The 20,025-nt window shown below is 51.4% G+C and overlaps 1 protein-coding gene across 3 annotated transcripts in view; it reads left to right on the top strand.

Moving 5' to 3' along the window:
* The window catches only part of RAP1GAP2 (RAP1 GTPase activating protein 2), a 140,250-nt gene that overhangs the window by 37,978 nt on the left and 82,247 nt on the right, over positions 1-20,025 (top strand). For all 3 annotated transcript variants that reach the window (XM_065908785.1, XM_065908786.1, XM_065908783.1), the window contains exon 2: positions 1,151-1,235. In XM_065908785.1, the coding sequence (XP_065764857.1) occupies positions 1,151-1,235 (85 nt within the window). The remainder of the gene's footprint in view (positions 1-1,150; positions 1,236-20,025) is intronic.

Below are 20,025 nucleotides of genomic sequence, written 5' to 3'. Positions count from 1 at the left end.
GGGATGGGCAGGGGGTGTGCCAGGTTTGCTGGGCTTGCCTGGCTGAGGGGAGCCAGCCTGAGCTGGTGTCTGAGCCCTGGGGCCAGGGTTACCTCTGGAAAGATGGAGGGCGGGGCTCTGTAGGCAATGTGGCTTCTCTCATGAAGGGGACTCGGGGTTGGAGCTGTCACCCTGGTTGGCAGGACATAGACTGGAATAAAGTACAGAAGCGTTTTCTCCAAGTGGCAGTGGGCGTCCTTTGATCATTTCAGTGGGACCAGGTTGGGGACTGACTCCTGACTGTGTCGGGGTGGGGCTCTGGAGAAGCAAACAGTTGCAAAACTGGGGGCTTTGTGGCTCAGCCCAGTCTTTTTCGGCACTTACTACCGTCCCAGGAGATAGCCAGAGCATGTCCCGGACAGTAGAGCCCCTCGTCTGGGGAGTCCCCCGGTTCTGCCCAGCTGGCCCTGTTGCGTAACCATCTCTCTGAAGGCTTATCCTTGGCACATACTCTCCCTGCTGATTGGACTGTCAACCAGCACTCCCTGGTCACCAGCAAGGGCCAGATGGAAAGTGGGGAGCGTGTGAGAGCAGCGGACTTGTCACGATTGTGTTGTCATGGAGACACAACTCTGTTTAGCTGCCTCTCCGTGGTCCTAGCCCACATGGACTAAAATAAGTCTTACCTGCAGCTTACACAGCAGGCAGCCCTGTCTTTTCAAAGTCAGCTGTCTGACCAGGATGTGTGTGTGTGTGTGTTTAGGGACAATGGGGCCCCCAGGGAGGATGAGTTGAAAATGTTTACCCCCCTCTTCTTTTTTCCTTCCCAGTCCCGTGTCTCTTTAACCTCACCGTTCTCAGACCTCAGCATCGCAGTCACCTGGAGAGCTTGTTAAAACACAGATTCCTGGGCCCTGCCATCAGAGAGTCTGGTGTGCATCTGAGAATGTGTCTTTCTAACAAGTGATACTGATGCTGTGGGTGCAGGGGTTACTCTGAGAGTAAGCCCTGCCTTAGATTTTACTGCATCCTAGCCAAGAAGTGCACTGACTATTTTCTGCACATGTCAGCCTGTGTCCTTAAGCCCAGCTGCTGATATAGGAGAGGGAGGAGGTGCAGACAGGCCCCTGTTCACTTATGACCTTTTCTGTGTTCTGTGGTCTCCTCACAGGAAGCAGGAGCTGGCCAACAGCTCGGATGTGACCCTCCCAGACCGGCCGCTGTCCCCTCCTCTCACGGCGCCTCCCACCATGAAGGTAAGAGGCTTCGGGCTGGTAAGTGGGGAGGGGGCGTTGCAGGGACTGGAGGCGGGGGAACCCTCTTGCTTTGGCCCCAGGCCCAGCTGCTTCTGTCCCCTCCGTGGGGGCCATGGAGCCTCCCCGCACCTCTGGATGCAGTGTCCACTTGAGATAACCAGTGCGGGAGGAAGGTGTGACTGTGAGATACAGGGGTGTCGGGGCGGGTGAGGAAATAGACTGGGGTTGACTGCGGTGGGCAGGATGACTGATGATTAGCGAGAGGCCTTGTGGAGCTGTAGATTCTGGAGCGAGGGGCCCAGGCGGGGCTCTTACGTGGGGACACTCAGAATGTGGCCGGGTGCCTCATGGGACCACCTGCTCAGAAGGGCTGCCTGGGGGTGGGGAAGGAGGGGCCCTGTGGGCTGGGACCCTCCTGGGGTTTGGACGACTCTTGAATGCTGGTCAGCCTGCCTCTGACTGGCCCTCCTAGGTGCCTCTGTCACCCCAGTCTCTATGGGAGGGCTGCCCTGGAGGTTCTGGGGAGCCCATAATTCTCCTGTTAGCACTTCATTCACAAGTCTCTTTCGTGGGAAATTGCGTCCCAGGACCCCGAGGGGCCTCATCCTCCCCACACTGAGCTCCCCACTTCCTGTCATTGTCTTCCGGCCAGGGGGCCACGTGTGCCTGGGCTGGCCCTCAGGGGGTACTTTGGTTCAGCCGGTATTGCCATCTAGGCGGCAACGCGCCTCCCTCCTGCCCTCACCCTTTGCCAGGTGACGACCAGCTCTGAAGAAGTCACCTGCCTCCTGAGTCAGCAGAGGGGACATCTAGGCCAGCCCCCCGCTGTCCTGAGGCTCTGCTACCTGGTGACTCGCAGGGAAATAATTAGGTATCTCTTTCCTGCGAGTCCCAGTTGTACCCCCTCTTCCCTGACCCAATCTGTTGCAAAGTGATACCTTCAAAGGAAGTAGGTAAAAGCCATCTTCCCATTACCATCCCACTTTGAATGCCCACCATGCACAGAGCTGTGTGGTATGCGCCGTGAGGGCCATATCCTGGAATGGCAGTCAGAGCCTGCGTCCCGGTTGAATTAGGAATTCAGGGGTGGGGGGCGCGGTGCAGGGCCCACTTAGGACAGCTCTGCCCTCCTCCTGGTGGGAGTGCCCAGGGGCGTTGAAATCCAGACCATCTGCATCAGCCTGGTCACAGTGCTGGCATCCGAACCAGGCGTCGGGCTGGCTTGTTTGCACGGGGCAATACTGAAACTTGCTGCCGTTCTCAGTTTCAGCCCGTTGCTCTGCAGGGTTGGGTGTGGGATGCTCATCTCTGGGCTCTCGTGCTGTGCTGGGCTTAGCTGCTCAGTCATGTCTGACTCCTTGAGACCCCAGGACTGTAGCCTGCCTGCCAGGCTCGTCTGTCCCTGGGGATTCTCCAGGCAAGGATACTGGAGTGGGTTCCCAGGTCCTCCTCCAGGGGATCTTCCCAACCCAGGGATCGAACCCTCATCTCTTACATCTCCTGCATTGGCAGGCGGTTCCTAGATCCCATACGTCACAACTAAGACTTGCAGCAGCCAAATAAATAAATAAATATTTTAAATAAAGAAAAAAAAAATTGGGACTTTATCCTAACTAGAGGCACTGAAGTCATTGAAGATTTTAGTCTGAGGAGTGAGATGACTTTTGAAGAGTCACCCTGGCTTGTGTGGGAGGGAGCAGAGTGGAAGTGGGGTGGCTTGGGAGGCCACTGCAGGAATCCAGTGTGGAGAGGATGGCGGCCTGACTCCGAGGGGCCCGTGAGGTTGTTTGGAAGTGGTCAGATCATACATTTCCTATGTGGTGAGATGTGAGCATTTGGGGTGAGGTAGGGGGCAAGGATGGCCCCAGGTTTGGAGCAACTGGACAAACGGTACAGCCATTCTCTGAGAGGGAGTGCCCCGGGAGAGAGAATGAGGGCTTAAGTTCCACGTGCTGAGTTGGACAAGCCTGAGACACCAATGGGGGTGTCAGTGAGCAGCTGGGTATTTGGGGGCCAGGCTCAGAAGAAGGGTGTGACTGGAGGTAGAAACGCGGAGTTATTTTTGTCGACATGGGAATGGAAGCTGGGGGTGGACGGGTGGGTGAACTCTCCAGGGAGAGAATGGAGCCGGCAGATGAGAGATTCCTGGGGTGGCCTCCCCAGGTTGAAGGCTGGTGCGGAGGAGGCTGGAGACGTGGTGGGAGGGATGGGCAGATCTGGGTTAGTGGTCTGGCGGCTGCTCAAAACTACAACGCTCACTCATGTCACAGTTTCAGCACAGGGGGAGCGGCCATTTGGGACAGCACTTACCAAGTCATGTTGCCGGCCCAACGCGTCCCAGCATTGCGTTCAGGGCAGCAACTGCGTCCCGTTCTGTGGGTCCCTGATTCTGGTGGATGGTTTTTTTCTAAAAAAATAATTTATTTTTATTTTGTGCTGCACTGGGTGTTTGTTGCTTTTCGTGAACTTTCTCTAGTTGCAGCAAGTGGGGGCTACTCTTTGTTGCTACTCTTTGTGAGCGGGTTTCTCATTGCAGGGACTTCTTTTGTTTCAGAGCACGGGATCTAGGTGCATGGGCTTCAGTAGTTGGAGCTCACTGGCTCAGTAGTTGCGACTTGAGGCTCTAGAGCCACAGGCTCAGTAGTTATGGCGCATGGGCTTAGTTGCTCTGCAACATGTGGGATCTTCCTGGCCCAGGCATTGAACCTGTGTCTCCTGCATTGGCAGGCAGATTCTTATCCACGGCGCCACCAGGGAAGTCCATCTGGTAGAGGTTTATGGTGTGTTGACGATACTGGAATCCTGGTTGGAGGAGCAGGCACTTATCTTCGACGCCTCTGGTTTTGCTTGAGTCTCCTCTACCATCAGACTCTTCTCTAAATTAAGCCCAGATATATGTGTTCTTTGATATGTGGACTGAAGCCCCCTCCCTCCCCATCAGTTCCACGTGAAGTCACCTGTGAGGACCTGGGCTCTCACCTGTGATGTCCTCTCCAGGGTGGGATTGGGCCCAGACATTGAGGTCTGGGACACCACGGGGTGGAGGCTGGACTCTCTCCAGGGGGTCACTGACCCTGGAGTTCCATCAGCCCCCCGCCCTCCCAGCATCTGGACAAGGGAGGAGGGTCTGACTCGGTTCCCTGGCAGTGCAGGCTTGGGGCAGGGGTGGCAGGGAAACTGCTTTGGTGTTGATTAGCTTGGGAGTCACAAAATCTCAGGGGTGGTGATCCATTTCCTTTCCAGGTAAGCTGGAGGCCAGGAGGTGGGAAATGACTTCCCCAAGGTCCCACTGCAGATAGCTGTCTTCCTCCTATGGCCATAGAGTCAGTTCAGTCTAAGACACACACCATTTTTGATAGGATGCTCTCATCCCACCCCGCACACCAGGGACAGCCCTCCTCTAGTTGCTCCCTGCACTGGGAAGGGAGTGGTGGAGCAGAAGCTGGCCTTCAGCCTGAGAAGCCCCCTGCAGACCCCTGCCCCCAACTGGCATGCCTGCTGCAACCGGTCCTCTCTGCCCCTCACCCACCTCTTTCTGTTTGTGGTTTTCAGGGTTTTTTTTTTTTCTTTTTTCCCTTGCTAATATGAAACTGAGAAAAAGGCACCAAAGAGATGCTGAGCAGATGGGCAGAATGAGAACCCAGTTCCCAGCCAGAATTCAAACTGTGGATGGCGCAGGGTGGGCTGGGAGAGGGGTTGGGGGCTGTCTTCCTGGGAATGCAGTGGATCGTTTCCAGGCTCATGTTTTTTACCATCCAGTTTTCATGCCCAGATGGATCACCTGGCACCCAGGAGAGCCGGGTGTGTCTCCCGCGCTGTGCCAGACCCCGTGGGGTCAAACCAGGGCTGCCGTCCTTGTCCCTCAAAGAACCTGCCATCTTTGGGGGGCCTTAACTGAGCAGAAGAAACCATATGGCTCAGCATGTGACAAGCTGCAGTGAGTCCAGTGGCTTCTCAGTGCGGGGAGAGAAGTGAGGCTGGCTTCGTGGGGAGGCCGGTGGGGGAGTTGGAAGGGACCCTAATGTCTAGCATGAGGGTTGGTCGACCCCCGAGGAATGACTGTAGAACAGCCTTTTGGCCTTGAAGAGGGTGGGGTTGACCTCCTGATTCTATTCTAGCTCGCAGTAAGTGCATGGGTCTTCCATTGAAGGTGGTGATGCCGGGGCCTTGGTGTGACCTTGGCCTGAATTATCGCACTCGTCTCTGGAGCCCCACCAGGCCTAGTCTGGGAGGTGACCCTCGCTCAGCCTCCTCCGTCTTTCTCTGTGCTAGTCCGAGGGCAGCCCCCTCCACCCCAAACCTTCCCCTTTCCCGAAGACAACAAGGAGGCCTGAGGTGCCCGCTGTAGGGGGGTGCAGAAAGTCTTGCCCCTGCTTTGTCCCCTGGCACTTTGCTCTGCATCCCTCGAAACCCCAGTGGTGGGTCAGGCAGGTGTGAAGTCCCCAGAGGAAGAAAGTGGACGTCAGAGGGGCCTTCTCTGCACTTCCTGCGTTTCCTGTGGGCAGGGCTGTGCTGCACCTCGAACTGCCCACCAGCCACCCTCTCTCCCGGGCAGTAGGGCTGGGGGCGCTGGGGTTTCCTTTCCAGCTTGGAGCCCAGCCCCAGGCCCGATGCCAGCTCTTACTTTGCCCCCGGTTCCTGCCCTTGCCTTCTGATCTCACTCTGAAGAGAGACCACACCTCGCTGTCAGGACTGAGTGAGGGGTGTCAGCTCCCATCAGCTCCCATCAGATCCCATCAGCTCCCATCAGATCCCATCAGATCCCATCAATGCCCATCAGTTTGTGTGGGCGAGATGAGGGGGCCTTTGTGGGAAGGGCTGGGACCCCCCTGGAGTGGGACAGGAAGGGCTCAAGGACAGCGGCAAAGGGATTTGGTTCCCCCTCCTTAAGAAAGCCCTGGGTTGCGTGGGGGGCATGACAGTCGGGACTCGCATTCCCCACCCCCAGCCGTGATTGCCTCCCAGGAGTTCAGCTGCCTTTCTCACTGGCGCTCCTGGGAGGGCTGTCCCTGGTCTCCACATGGACCCTGTTTATGTCGCTGGTCCAGATGCCATCCTCTCAGGAACCACTTCCCTGGAGGCCTCTGATTGTGTGCAGGCCAGTGGGCAGGGGAGCCCGAGGGCAGTGCAGATGTGATGGGGGGCTTCCTGGCTCTGCACCTGTCGGGGGGTGCACCTTGGAGGCTTAGCGAGCTGGGGGATGTGTGTGTGTGCGCCGCCTGCATGAACCCACGCCTCACGTGTGCACATATGTATACCGTACCTGATTTTGTTCATTGTTTTAAGGCCAGCTAGCCTACATTTCTTTTTTTTCCTTCTCAAAGACATTCTATTTTAAAATTTTTTCTTTATTTTTAAAATTTTTATTGGAGTATAGTTGTCTTTTTCTTTTTTTAGTTTTTAAAAAATTTATTTTTTTTAATTAGAGGATAATTGCTTTATAATATTGATTTGGTTTCTGTCACACATCAGCATGAATCAGCCATGGGTATACATATGTCCCCTCCCTCTCGATGGAGTATAATTGCTTTATAATATTGTATTATATTCTCTTGTACAGCGAAGTGAACCAGTTACATGTATACACATATCCCGTCTCTTTTGGGTTTCCTTCTTGCAAATGACTTCAGGTGTAACCGGATTTAAAAAAAATTTGCATACATTGAAATGCATGAATCTTAACTGTACACTTTTATTAATGAGTGCACCCATAGGACCCATACTCTGATTCAGATATAGGTTCTTTCTCTTCCCCCAGGATATTCTATCATGTCCCTTCTTTAGTCAATTGCAACCACCCCCTTGGGAAGCAACCAGTATTCTGGGACTTTTCTTTCCCCAATGTAAATTGGTTTTTACCTGCTCTAGAACTGAATTTAAAAGAGATCACATACAGTCTGTACTTGTTTGCGTCCAGTTCAGCATAGTATCTGTGAGATTCACCCATGCTGTAGAGAATATCAGTAGTTTGTTCCTTATTGTCCCCATTGTATGAATATAGCACAATTTGTTTATTCTGTTGAGAGACATTTGGGTTGTTTCCAGTTTTGAGCTATAATGAATAGCCAGATGCTTTGACTATTCTGGTATACGTTTTGTTTTGGACACGTGTTTTCATTTCTCTTAGGTAAATATCTAGACGGAAACAGCTAGGTCAAAAGGGAGGTGAATGTTTAGCTTTATAGGAAGTCGCCAAACTTTTGACCAGGTGGTTGTACCATTTTGTGTCCCTACCAGCAGCGTTATGAGAGGTCTAACTGCTTCATATCCTTGTCGACATTTGCCATTGTCAGTCTGTTTAATTTTAGCCACTTGGGTGGGTGTGTAGGGAGAGGGTATTTCATTGTGGCTTTAATTTGCATTTGTTTGATGACTAATGACATTGAACACTTTCTCACATGCTTGTGGACCATTCTTACAGGTCCTCTGTCCCGCCTACCCCTTTAAAATGGGGTTGTTTGTCTTCCTGTAGGCATTCTTTACATATTCTAGATACAAGCTCACTCCTTGTCTTAATAGTGTCATTGACAAATAGAAGTTTTAAAATTTTGATGATGTTCAATTTATGTGGGTTATTTTTTGTTTTGTGTCTACAGCTTTCTGCATCCTAAGAATTCTTTGCTTACTCTGTATCACAAAGATTTTCTTCCATTTTTTTCTTCTAGAAGCTTTCTAGTTTGAGCTGTGGATCTAAGATCAATCTCAGCTTAACTGTGTGCCATGATCCAGGGGCCCCCAACCTCTGGGATCTAATGGCTGATGATCTGAGGTGGAGCTGATGCAATAATGACAGAGATTAAAGTGCCCAATAAATGTGATGTGCTTGAATCATCCTGAGGCCATCTCCCACCCCCCCAGTCTGTGGAAACAATTGTCTTCCATGGAACTAGACCCTGGTGCCAAAAAGGTTGGGGACCACTGAATAGGCATTGTTGGGCAGCAAGCCCTGAAGTTGCCCAGCCTTGAGATTGAAGAAGGAACCAGGAGTCAGTGAGAGAGACTTTCGTGGCTTAATGGACAGAGGATCTTATGTCTGAAACAGATCCTGGAGTGACACTCCACTGTGTGTGGCGGACGGAGGGCAGGACAGGCAGCAAGCTTTGCTCCGGGAGGGAAGAGGGATGTTAAGTTATAGGTGGAATTGACATCAGGTTGACTCATCGGTTACCAGGGAAACCAGCAGAGGAACACGTCCTTCACTGCCCCTTTGCTAAGGTATCATGGTGAGGATGTTCTGATCTGAAGATAAGAACAATCACTAGCTGGGTCTGGGGGCAAGTACGTAGGCATTTACTGATTATGCTCTGTGACTAAGAGGGAAAGTCTGTCAGGTGTGTAGGGTGTAGGTGAGGCAGGGACTGGTCAAGCAGGGGGATGGACAGGGAACAAAAGAATAGCCATCACACTGGTGTCAAGGTCCATTTGTCCTCATATGGACGTACAGTCATTGAAGAGACTTTGGGTTGCTTTGATACCTTAGTCAAAAATCTGCTGACTGTCTCAGGCACCCATGCCTGTGTATATGTGTCTATATATATGCCTCTATAAGCCCTGGTATTTCTCTAGATCAGGGATGGTAAATGAATGACCCTTGTGCCATCAATCCAGACTTCTGCCCTGATGGCAGATGTCAGTAATGATCACAGCATCCTTGCTCATGAATTTAGACATGGTCTCAGGATCCTCTCCAGCAAAGCCCTGCAGGCAGCCACCGCCAGTCATTTGGAGCTGACATTTGAGATGAATTGTTCCTGGCATCTCTGATTGAACTTGGCGGAAGAGGTTAAGTTGTTTGCTCAAGGTCCCACAGCTGGTGAGAGCAGAGCCAGGATTTGGACTCAGGTCTGTCTGTGTGGCTCGGAAACCTGTGCTGTCTTAACCACGCTCCAGACTGCCTTCTGTGAGTCCTGTGAATTTGTTACTTAATCTCCCTGTCCTCCAGGTTCTTCCCCTGTAGAATGGGGACAGTGACCACCTAGAGGAGCAGGTACGAAGAGTAATGAGGTACACTATGAAGCAGCTAGTGGAGTGCCTACCACATAATGGGAACTCAGTAAATGGCTGTGATAATGGTGATGATGATGGTGATGACAGTGGTGATGATGGTTATGTAGTTCTTGCCCTGAGACATACAAAGAGGACTTTTCTCTTGGGAACTGGGAACTGCCAGCTCATGAGAGTCCCTTGCCTGCTCCCATGGAGACTTCTGAGCTGGAGGCCTTGGGGCAGGGGAAGCCCTGCTTTCTAGAAATTGCTAATGGAGCTCAAACTTCAGGTCTTGGCCTAGGCATCTGGGCCGCTTGGACCTTCTTTCTTTCTCTCCATTCTTTCAGGGAAATAGGCCATCTGGGCTTCCAGAATGATCTCTCTGGGAGCCCTCTCCCCCTCTCCTTTGATTCTCTAGTCCATCTCCCTTTCCTTCTGATGGACCACATGGTCTCCTCCACTGGGGAGGCTCATCCAGTTCCTGTGACCTGGACCCATATCCCTTTGTGGCTCTTCCTCAAAAAGATGGCGCAGTATGGAGTGGCAGTTAAGGACATAGTTTCTGGAGCCCACCTGCCTTTGAGGCTTTGCCATTTCCTAACTGCGTACCATCTCGGCCTCATTACCCTCATTTGTAGAGGAGGAATATGAGAGTACCTGCCACGTGTGTTTGTAATGGGAATTAATTGAGATGATGTGCTACAGAAATGTTAGTCATTATTATTCCTCCAGAGAACAACAGTGCTCAGAGGGAAAGTCAGAAGGGAAGTACCCTGATTTTTCTGTTGTTAATGTAATACCTCCTCAATTCTTCTTGATTTCCTGCCCTGCCTGGTACCCAGGACTGAGTGCCTCTCCACATCCAATGAACAAAAACTGAAATTGCATCGTATGTGATTGGCCCCACCTGAGCCTTGTGTATCAAACCCAAAACCCTGCCTGGTAACTGTGGATGATCCTGAGGGTATTGGAAAAAGGCCAAAACCCAAGATCCTGCCCAGCAAAGATCAGATGGACCTGGGGGAGGGGTCTTTAGGGAAGGAGAATCCTTCTGGATCTTGTTCCTGAGCCTTGAAGTCAGGCTGCCCTGGGCCAGTCAGGGTTCACAGGCCAGGTGGTCCCCAAGGTGACAGGGAGAGCCTGCAGAATCAGAGTTCTCATGAAGGATTTGGGGATTGGACTGAATGGAGACCTGATAATTCAAGGCCATGGAGAGTCCCAGGGTTGGCCTTGAATGCATTTTATAATCTGTTTATTTCCATCAGAAGGTTCCTTCCTAATTCCTTTTGCCTGAGGCTATACTGAAAGGAGTCTATATTTCTAGACAGACATTGACCTTGTGCTTTGATAGAGCCCTTGGCGTTCAGGGCGTCTGCTTTCTTTTTTTTATTTTATTTGACTGTGCTGGATCTTCCTTGTTGCATGGCAGGCTTTCTGTAGCTGCAGTTACTCTCTAGTTGTGGTGCTCGGGCTTCTGATTACATTGGCATCTCTTGTTGTGGAGCATGGGCTCCAGCAGTTGTGTTGCATGGGCTTAATTGCTCCGTGGCACGTGAAATCTTCCGGGACCAGGGATCGAACCCATGTCCCCTGCATTGGCAGGCGGATTCTTAACTTCTGGGCCACCAAGGAAGCCCAGGGCGTCTCCTTGGGGATGCTTCTCTTGTGTGACGTTGTGCAGTTCAGTCATCTTCTAGGAACCTCAGTTCCTCCATTGGTAGGACTGAGCCCACCCTGCAGGGTTGCTGTGAGGATTATAGGAGGAAGCAGGTGGGCAGGGGCTTCAGGAAACACGAGGCACCCACATGCATATTATGTTGTTACATGACTGATACTTGTGGTTGTTATCATGGGCAGCGAGCTAAATGCTTGTGGGGTGGTTTCATTGATTACCCTACTCTTCTTCTCTTCGGGCTGCCATGCACACTACTGCCCTGAGACCAGCTCAGGAGTGGGGTTTGGCCAGATTCCATGCCCACCTCCCATCCCAGCCCGCCTGCATGCCTCGATGGGAGGGGGAGTGTCACTGGCTTGACACTCAGGTCCAGTGTGCCTGGCGCTTTGGGGAACAGTGCACAGTGGCTCCTGTGTTTGTTCCTGGGGGCGTCACCCCTGCACTTCTGAGCCCCTTAGGTACTCCCTGTGTGTCCCCTCTTAGTAGATTCCCTGCTCTTGGATGAGTATGGAGATGGAGTTTCAGGCCTTAGGGTGTGCATTCATTTCCTGGGGCTGCTGTAACAGAGCCACAAACTTGGCGGCTTAAGACAACAGAAATGGATTCTCCCACAGCTCTGGAGGCTGGAAGTCTGATATAAGGTATGAGAAGGGCGGAGCTCCCTCCAAAGGCCCTAGAGGAGGATCCTTGCTGGTTTCTTCCAGCTGCTGGTGGCTGCAGGCATGCCTTTTGTTTGGGGCTACATGGTTCCACTCTGCCTCCGTCTTCATGAGACCCTCTCTTCTCCCTGGATCTGTGGGTCTTTTATGAAGATTTAAGGCACCTGGCTCTACCTGGATCTCATCTCAAGATACTTGATTATACCTGCAAATAAGGTCACATTCACAGAATCTTGGGTGGACATATCTTTTGAGGGGACCACCGTTTAACCCACTATAAGAGCTGTGATGGGAGCCTGGTGAGGCTCTGAAACTCTGCCAGCAGCTGGCCCTTGTGTGGTTAGAAGTCACTCAGGTGTGACCACAGGGGTGTGTGTGCGTTTGTGTGTGTGTGTGTGTGTGTGTGTGTGTGTGTGTGTGTGTGAGATGGGGTGGGGCGTTGCTGGTGCAGGGCTGGAAGGAACTGGCCCAGAGCAGCCACAGTTCCATGTCCTGAAGGGCAGGACGTGCTCTCCTATTCTAGCTGTCACAGAGCTTGGTACATAAGGAGCCCAGAGTAAGTGCTTCATCAACCCTTAGTGGTTGGTTCTTAATACATACTCATGGTTGTAGTTTAGTTCCTCAGTCATGTCTGACTCTTTCGAACTCATGGACTTGTAGCCTGCCAGGCTTCTCTGTCCCTGGAATTTCCCAGGCAAGAATACTGGAGTGGGTTGCCATTTCCTTCTCCAGGGAATCTTCTCAACCCAGGAGTCGAACCTGGGTCTCCTGCATTGCTGGCAGATTCTTTACTGACTGAGCCACCAGGGAAGCAATACATACTCATAATAGGTGATTTATGAATTCTCATGGACTGATCCAGCCTTGAGAATGTGACATTGAACAAAAAAGCCCAGTATTTTCTTGGAGAGTTTTTATTAGATTTTTTACTGCAAGTAAACAGCACACCCTGTTTTAACTAAAATGATATATGCTTCTTATTAAAAATGTAAGCAATTGTAAAGTATAAAGAAAGTAGAAAAAAAGAATCTAAAACAAAACTCTAGTAATAATCCCACCAGCCAGACATATTCATCATTATCATTTGCTAAATCCGCAGACATCTCGGCATCATGCACACATTTAGAGGCATAAATAAATGGGATCGTGTTGTTTGTGCCCATTTATAATAAAAGGAGTCAAATTCGATTTTACTTGCATTCAACCAGTGAAGAGAAAGCCAGGCGACTCAGGAGTCACTGAAGTTTAGATAAATGTTTTTACTCTAGAAGAGATAGTAATCCCTGTAAGAGCCCTCTGAAGATGAGCTAAATTGTTTTATTAAATTCTTTTATTGGAAACAGACAAATCTTTGAGGGTGGAGACATTAATTTTTAAAAATATTTATTTGTTTGTTTCTGTCTGTTCTGGGTCTTCCTGGCTGTGAGCAGGGGGTTTTCTCTCGTTGCAGTGAGTGGGGGCTATTCTTTCTTGTGATACGTGGGCTTCTTGTGCAGTGGCTTTTCTTGTTGCAGACCATGAGCTCTAGAGCACAGGCTCAATAGTTGCCCCGTGGCACGTGGGATCTTGCTGGACCAGTGATTGAATGGGTGTCCCCTGCATTGCAAGGCGGATTCTTTTATTTTATTTTATTTTATTTTTTTTGCAAGGCAGATTCTTAACCACTGGATCACTAGGGATGCCCCCATTAATTTTTTAAAATAAATTATTCCCACTTTAAACATAGTGTTTGGCTCCCTACTTTGAAATGTGAGAATCAGGTGGCTTTGGAGGCGAGCTGGTGCTGTCTGTGAACAGCCTGGCTCACTCACTCCTTTTGAGGGGAACTGCTGGGCCCTTAATAGCAGCCTGGGTGGAAAGGATCTGCATCTTCAGGTGTGTGGAGAGGAGGGAGCCTTTCAAGAGCCCCCGCTCAGTTTCACATGGAAATCAAGCAGAACCCCTTGTGGGAGAGAATCGGCTTTGCTAGCAAATGACACGGCTGAGCTGATTTGATTTGGCGGCAGGCTGGAGAGGTTATGTGTCACAGAACATTTCAGTTTTGCAGGGTTGAGACATGCTGCTAGAGAGTTAGAGTTCCTTCCTTCCCGTGGATCTATCAGAAGGTTTGTGTTAGTTTCTTAGAGCTACTGAAACAGATGACCAAAAATGTAGTGGCTTAAGACAAATGGATTTCTCATCTTCGAGTTCTGGAGGTCAGAGGTCTGAAATGGGTTGCATGGGACTAAAATCGAGGTGTCCACGGGACCACATTCCTTCCGGAGACTGTAGGAGAGAGTTTATTTCGTTGCCTTTTCCAGCATCTAGAAGGCCACCTGCATTCCTTGGCTCCTGCCCTATTTCTCTATCTTCAAAGGGAGCAACATTGATCGGGCCAGGCCCCTCCCACACTGCCGTCTCGCTCATCCTCTCTCTTCTGTCTCCTTCTATTATAAGGACGCTTTTGATTATTTTCCTGGATAATCCAGGATCCTCCTCTCACTTTAGGGTTGGCTGATTACAATCTTAATTCCGCCTGCACCTGAATCCCCATTGTCGCCATTAACCTCACATACTCACAGGTCATGAGGATTAAGGACAAGAGCATCTTTTGTAGGTGGGCATTGTTCAGCTATGACAAGCTCAGGCCACCTTCATGGTTCAGTAGGAGAGGCTGGGTCCTATTAGAGCTAGGTTCCTCATCTGTAAAGTGCGGGAGATTTTTTTTTACCCCACTTCCTAGCAGAAACCCTTGAGGCCCAGCACACAGGAGGTCTTCCTTCTATGGGATTCTGTGGCCCTGTAACTGATCTTTTGCCTGACTGATTTCATTACTTTGTGAGATCATGACTGATTATATGATTTCAAATGTCCTCCCCTGACCACTGGAGAAAGGAATGGCAACCCACTCCAATAGTGTTGCCTAGAGAATTCCATGGACAAAGGAGCCTGGCAAGCTCAGTGCAAGGGGTCGCAAAGAGTCATACACAGCTGACTGACTAATACACACACCCACACCCACACCCCTGACCATGGGATTTGATGTGTAGGCCATGGGATTTGACTTCCATGGAGAAAAGAAACCCACTCAGCACTCATATTGTCAATATGGAGCTGAGATATGACCTTGATTTTGTTACCTTCAGTCAGCAACTTGCTGATCCCCCATCCAGGCAGAAAACTAGCCCCTCGTGGAGGAAAAAAAATGACGCATGTGAGCTTCCAGCCCTGATTTGAGTTGTCCAGTCTTTCTTTGAAAGTAGGTGCCATTGCCTGTCTCCAGTCATAAGTGGTTATCTTCCTCCTGTCTGACCTGAATCTTTCTTGCTGTGATCTCAGCCTGCTGGCTCTCAGCTTGGCCGGTAGGGAGACAGCCAAGCGAGTCATCAGGTCGATAATGCATCAAATCCTGGTGATCTGTTTTTAACAGATCGCATTCTAAGGTGTCACCATGTCTGTCCCAGGACCATGTTCTCCTGCTTGCTGTTAGGGTCGACTGTCTGTTGTGGTTGTGGGGTCACCTGGAGGTGAGGATAGGGAGGGGTGAGAGGGGGTGAGGGCAGGCGTGGGAGGCCCATCAATGTGCCGAGACTGGCCGTACTTAGATAACCCTCCCCAGGTGACCCGCCTGGCACAGAAAGTCCCCCTCCTGGTCCCTCAGGTCAGATAGTGTTGCCTGGCTACGGGGCAGCCAGCGCAGCTCTGGCAGGGAGAGTAAACAGGCGCACATGTTTAAAATTCAATATCCCTGGGAGGGTAAACACCCGATCATGGCCTTCCAGCCCACCGATAATCTCTAATTCTCCTCGCTTCGTGAGAGAGAGAGAGAGGGAGAGAGGGAGAGAGAGAGAGAGAGAAAGAGAGAGAGAGAGAGAGAGAGTGTGTGTGTGTGTGTGTGTGTGTGTGTGTGTGTGTGTGTGTGTGTTGGGGTGGGGGTGAGGTGGCGATGCACAGAGACCCAGATGGTCTCTTCTGGGAACTGGCCATCAGCTGTTGTGAGGGATCGGCAGGGGTCAGAGAGTTACAGCATCAGCCCCATGGGACCGTCACCCTGGTCACCTGGGCAAGGCTCCCAGGAGCCCCTGGGGGTAGCCTGGACTCCTCGTGGAATGGAACCATTGAGGGCCCGGGGATCTGGGGGCAGCTGGTCCAGACTCTGTTTGGACTGCAGAGAGATCGCTGTGGTGGGCTGGGTCCCTGTGGAAGGCGTGAAGCACATGGGCCACCCAATATTGTGGAAGAGTGGAGGTTAAAATTGACAATCTGCTGGCCAACTGGGTATCTCGTGAGGGACTGTCTGACCAGAGGGAGGGATGCCTTTTTCCAACTGATCCAGCCAGAGGGGCGCCCTGTTTTAATTCACACAAAGGCACTTTGTAGGTGAGCTTTGGAGCTTTGGTCCTGCGAAAGGGAAACTCATCGTGCTGGTTGAGTCCTCAAGACCTCCTGCGGGATGCTGAGCATCACATGGCTTGTTCCTAGGCACGCCACTTGCATCCTGAGGAGGAGCAGGGGTCCTAGCAGCTGTGGGATGGAGGGGAGGTGGGCAGACTTACTCCCTCTGTGTGGGGTGGGAAAGTGGGCCAGCATCCTCTTAGATGCAGATACAAAAATGGCTGCTTGCAGCATCTCCCAGCACTTAGAGGGGGAGACCCTGAGGTGGGGCCCTAGTGAGGCCAGCCTCACTAGATGGTAATGGGTGGTCTACAGCCAGTGAGGTGGATTATTTTCCCTGCATGCATTTTGTGCTTGCTCCTCTTCTGTTGCTTCGGCTTATTCCTTGCACCCCCACCCCACAACCTTCCTCCTCCTTTCTAAATCTCTTCAATCAAAGGTGCAGCTTGGACATCACCTCCTCCATGAAGCCTTCCTTGAATGCCGCTAATAGGAGTTTGTATTGCTTGCTGTCCTGCATGGGAGCACCTTACAGGTGGAAGTGCCAGCGAAATCCTTTCATTCACTTGGCAAATATTTATTGATCACCTGCCATGGATTGGGAACTGCTTTAGGGCCCAGGGACATAGCAGTGAGCCTGGCAGGCATGATTGCTGCCCTCACGGAGCTTGCTGTCCAGTGAGGGAGGTGGATGGTAGGTAAGAAAGTCGTCAGACAACAGCAACTTCTGATCAGTGCTCCGAAGAGAGACACAAACTTGGTGTTGGTGGGGTGGGCATCATTTTAAGGGTGCTCTTTGAGAATACGGTGTCTGTGGGAGGGAGAAATGGTTTTGCCTGGGTCTCAAGGAAGACCTGGAGGAGGTAACATTTAGGCTGAGCCCTGAAGACCCTGATGTTGGGATAGGTTGAAGGCAAGTGGAGAAGGGAACGACAGAGGATAAGATGGTTGGATGGCATCACTGATTCAATGGACGTGAATTTGAGCAAACTCCGCGAGATGGTGAAGGACAGGAAAGCCTGGCGTGCTGCAGTCCATGGGGTCGCAAAGAGTCAGACATGACTGAGTGACTGAATAACAACTGAAGATGAGAAGGAATGCCCATGTGAAGAGATGGAGGTTGTCTGGACGCTGGAAATAACAAGTACAAGGCACTGAGGCAAGGAAAGTTGGTGCTTTGCTTTTTGTTTCTTTAATCTTTTGCTGTGCCACACAGCATGTAGGATCTTAGTTCTCCAACAAGAGATCAAACCTGTATCCCCTGCATTGGCAGTGTGGAATCTTAACCACTGGACCCCCAGGGAAGTCCTGGGTGCGTGCTTTTTCTTTTTTCTTTCTCCTTTTTCCTGAAGTATAGTTGATTTACAATGTTGTGTTAGTTTCAGGTGTACAACAAAGTGATTCGGTTATGAATAAATATACATACATATTTATATAAAATGTATATATATGGATACATTTTATACATATGTAACATATATATGGGTATATAAAATGTATGTATATATATGTTCTTTTCCAGATTCTTTTCCATTATAGGTTATTACAAGATATTGACTATAGTTCCCTGTGCAGCAGGATCTTGCTGTTCATCTGTCTGAGCTTTTGAAGAACACAAAGGAGGCCTGTGTGGCTGGAGTAGGCTGAGCGAGGGGAGGCTGCAGAGAGGCAGAGTGTGCCAGTCCTGTGGGTCTTAAGAAGGGTTTGGAACCTGATTAGCAGGGCGCTGTGATTCATCTCTGACTGCCGCGTGGCAAGAGCAACAGTGGAAGGAGGGAGACCAGATTGGAGGCTGTTGCTCTAGTCCAGGCAAAAAAATGAAGGGGACTTGAACCCGGGGTGGGGGAGTGGCTGTTGTCTGTGGAGATGGAGAGACAGGAAGGGATTAGGGTTATGGTGAGAAAGTCAGGACCACGGGAGGTGCTGGTGGGTTGAACCTGGGAGGTGGTGGAAGGGAGGGATCTCGATGTCTCATCATCCCAGGTGGGGCTTGAGTGATGGGTAGGTTTGGGTCCCATCTTAATGAGAAGGAGTAGCCCTCGAGAGACAGGTTCAGAAGAGCAGATCAGGAGCTCTGTATTGGACATGCTGAGTTTGAGATGCCCATGACTGCAGATTTGCTAATTTGGAGATCCAAGGAGAGGTCAAGGTTAGAGACATTCAGGTGGAGGTAGCAGTGTGCAGCTGGAATTAAATTCCTGACAGATGATTAAGTACCTTGGGAAGGCAGCAGAGACAGGGATGAGGGGAGATCCCAGCCTGAGCCTTGAGGGTCTCCAAGAGGAAGAGGAGCCTGCGAGGAGAGCTGAAGGAGACCCCCATACCCTCAAAGGAGGAGGCAGTAGTACTGAGGATGAAGATGAGGGCAGAAGTTCTTCTGGGCTTTGGCAACATGGAGGTCAGTGGTGACCTTGACCAGAGCAGTTTCAGGGGAGCTGTGGGGCCAGGGTGATTGACGGATGGAGGCAGGAAGACAGTCACGTAAGAGGCACAGAATTCTGCAGGGCTGACCAGAGTGGCCACGTGTAGAAAGACGGTGTTTCTGTCTGCTCCAGCTGGAGCCGGGGTTTCCTGTGTGCATGGCCAGGCGCACAGTCCTCCTGGTAGCCAGGGCCCCACGACCACCTTGCCCCACAAAGGCACCAGGCTCTCTTCACAGCTCGGCACCTGGTTTCCCAGGGCAGGACATATCCAGGCTGCCTGGTGATTCCAGGAGGGGATGGTCATGAGGGTCGGAGACCAGCCTGAACTGTACACATTCAGTCAAAATCCTGAACGCACCTTCCTTCTGCAGTGGGGATGGCCTGTCCTTTAGGCCTGGGAGCGCAGGGTCATGATTTCACCTCCTGGCGGCCCTTTGGGACTGGTCACTCCCAGGGCTCCAGTTCACTCTCTCCTCTGGATAGCTGGCCAGAGGAATTCCCAATTCAGTGTAAACGGGGCTGTGTCTTGGGACCAGAGCACATCACCTGCCCTCTGGGGAGCTGAGAGGGGCCTGGAAATGTGTCTGGGGCTGTCTTGGCTATATCCATCTAAGGAGCTGGGAGCTGTCTTGGTTCTCCAGGTGTACCTGCCATACTGCTCACCTGGCCCCCTTGTGGCCTCTGCCGTCAACACCAGGCTGAGGGAGGGAGAACTGGGGAGCAGTGACAAATCCACCGGCTGCCTGCTAAGCCATCTGGGTCAGGCTGCTAGGAGCTGGGGCCCCACCACTGTGCCCACTGCCATCCTCGCTGCTTGGGTGCCCCTGGAGACCTCCTTAGGGGAGACCGGGCCTTGGTCAGGATGAGTTCCATGCTCGCAGCATCACAGGCTCCTCTGCTGTTTTGGTCCGGCCCTGGTGGCTTCAGGGAAGGCCTGGAAGGTGACATCAGCCCTCGAGCCAGGCGCTGGCACCACTTCCAAAACATCCACTGGATGCACGGAAGGATCTCTTCTGGTGGGAAAGGAATGGACTGTGAGAAGCAGGCTGAGGTCTCTAACTTCGCACCTCCTTCATTCCGCGCGCCTCCTTTGTTGCCGGTCTGCTTTTGAGGAGGGGACCACTGGGCAGGCAGATTGCAAATGGGAACAGATCACTGCCTATGGCAGGAGGGCGTGTGCAGCCGGCTAATGGTCCTGGCCTTGGGGGCTCATAAACCTCCCAAGGACTGGGTGTGTGTGTTTGCATGAATGAGTGTTTCTGGTGTGTGGGGTGAATGTGAATGTTTGGGTAGGTCTTTGTTGTACCATCATGTTTCGGGGTGCTGTATGGGGCGTGGGTGCTGGGGGACTCTGCATTGGGGGGAATATTTTTTGCCTTTTGAAGGCCTGCATTTGCCCCAGCACCCCGTTTTATTAGTCCCAGCTGGCACAAGGGGGCAGGACAATGGTGTTATTTGACATATGGCTTTGGGGGAAGAGAGCTGCTTAGCATCACAGTCCCCCGCATTGTATACGTATAATTAGGCTCTTGGAGCTCAGGGACTGATTGTAAGATCACTCGGGACCGAAGCGTTTATTTAGGTGATCATTAATGAGAAGATGGGGAAGGAAGAGAACATGCAATTTGCAAACATGCCCTTCCTGCAGGTTAGCCTGAAATGAAACTCCCAGC

The sequence above is a fragment of the Muntiacus reevesi genome, chromosome 18, assembly GCF_963930625.1.
Source record: "Muntiacus reevesi chromosome 18, mMunRee1.1, whole genome shotgun sequence".
Classification (NCBI taxonomy): Eukaryota; Metazoa; Chordata; class Mammalia; order Artiodactyla; family Cervidae; genus Muntiacus; species Muntiacus reevesi.
This window is presented reverse-complemented; position numbering and strand designations above follow the sequence as displayed.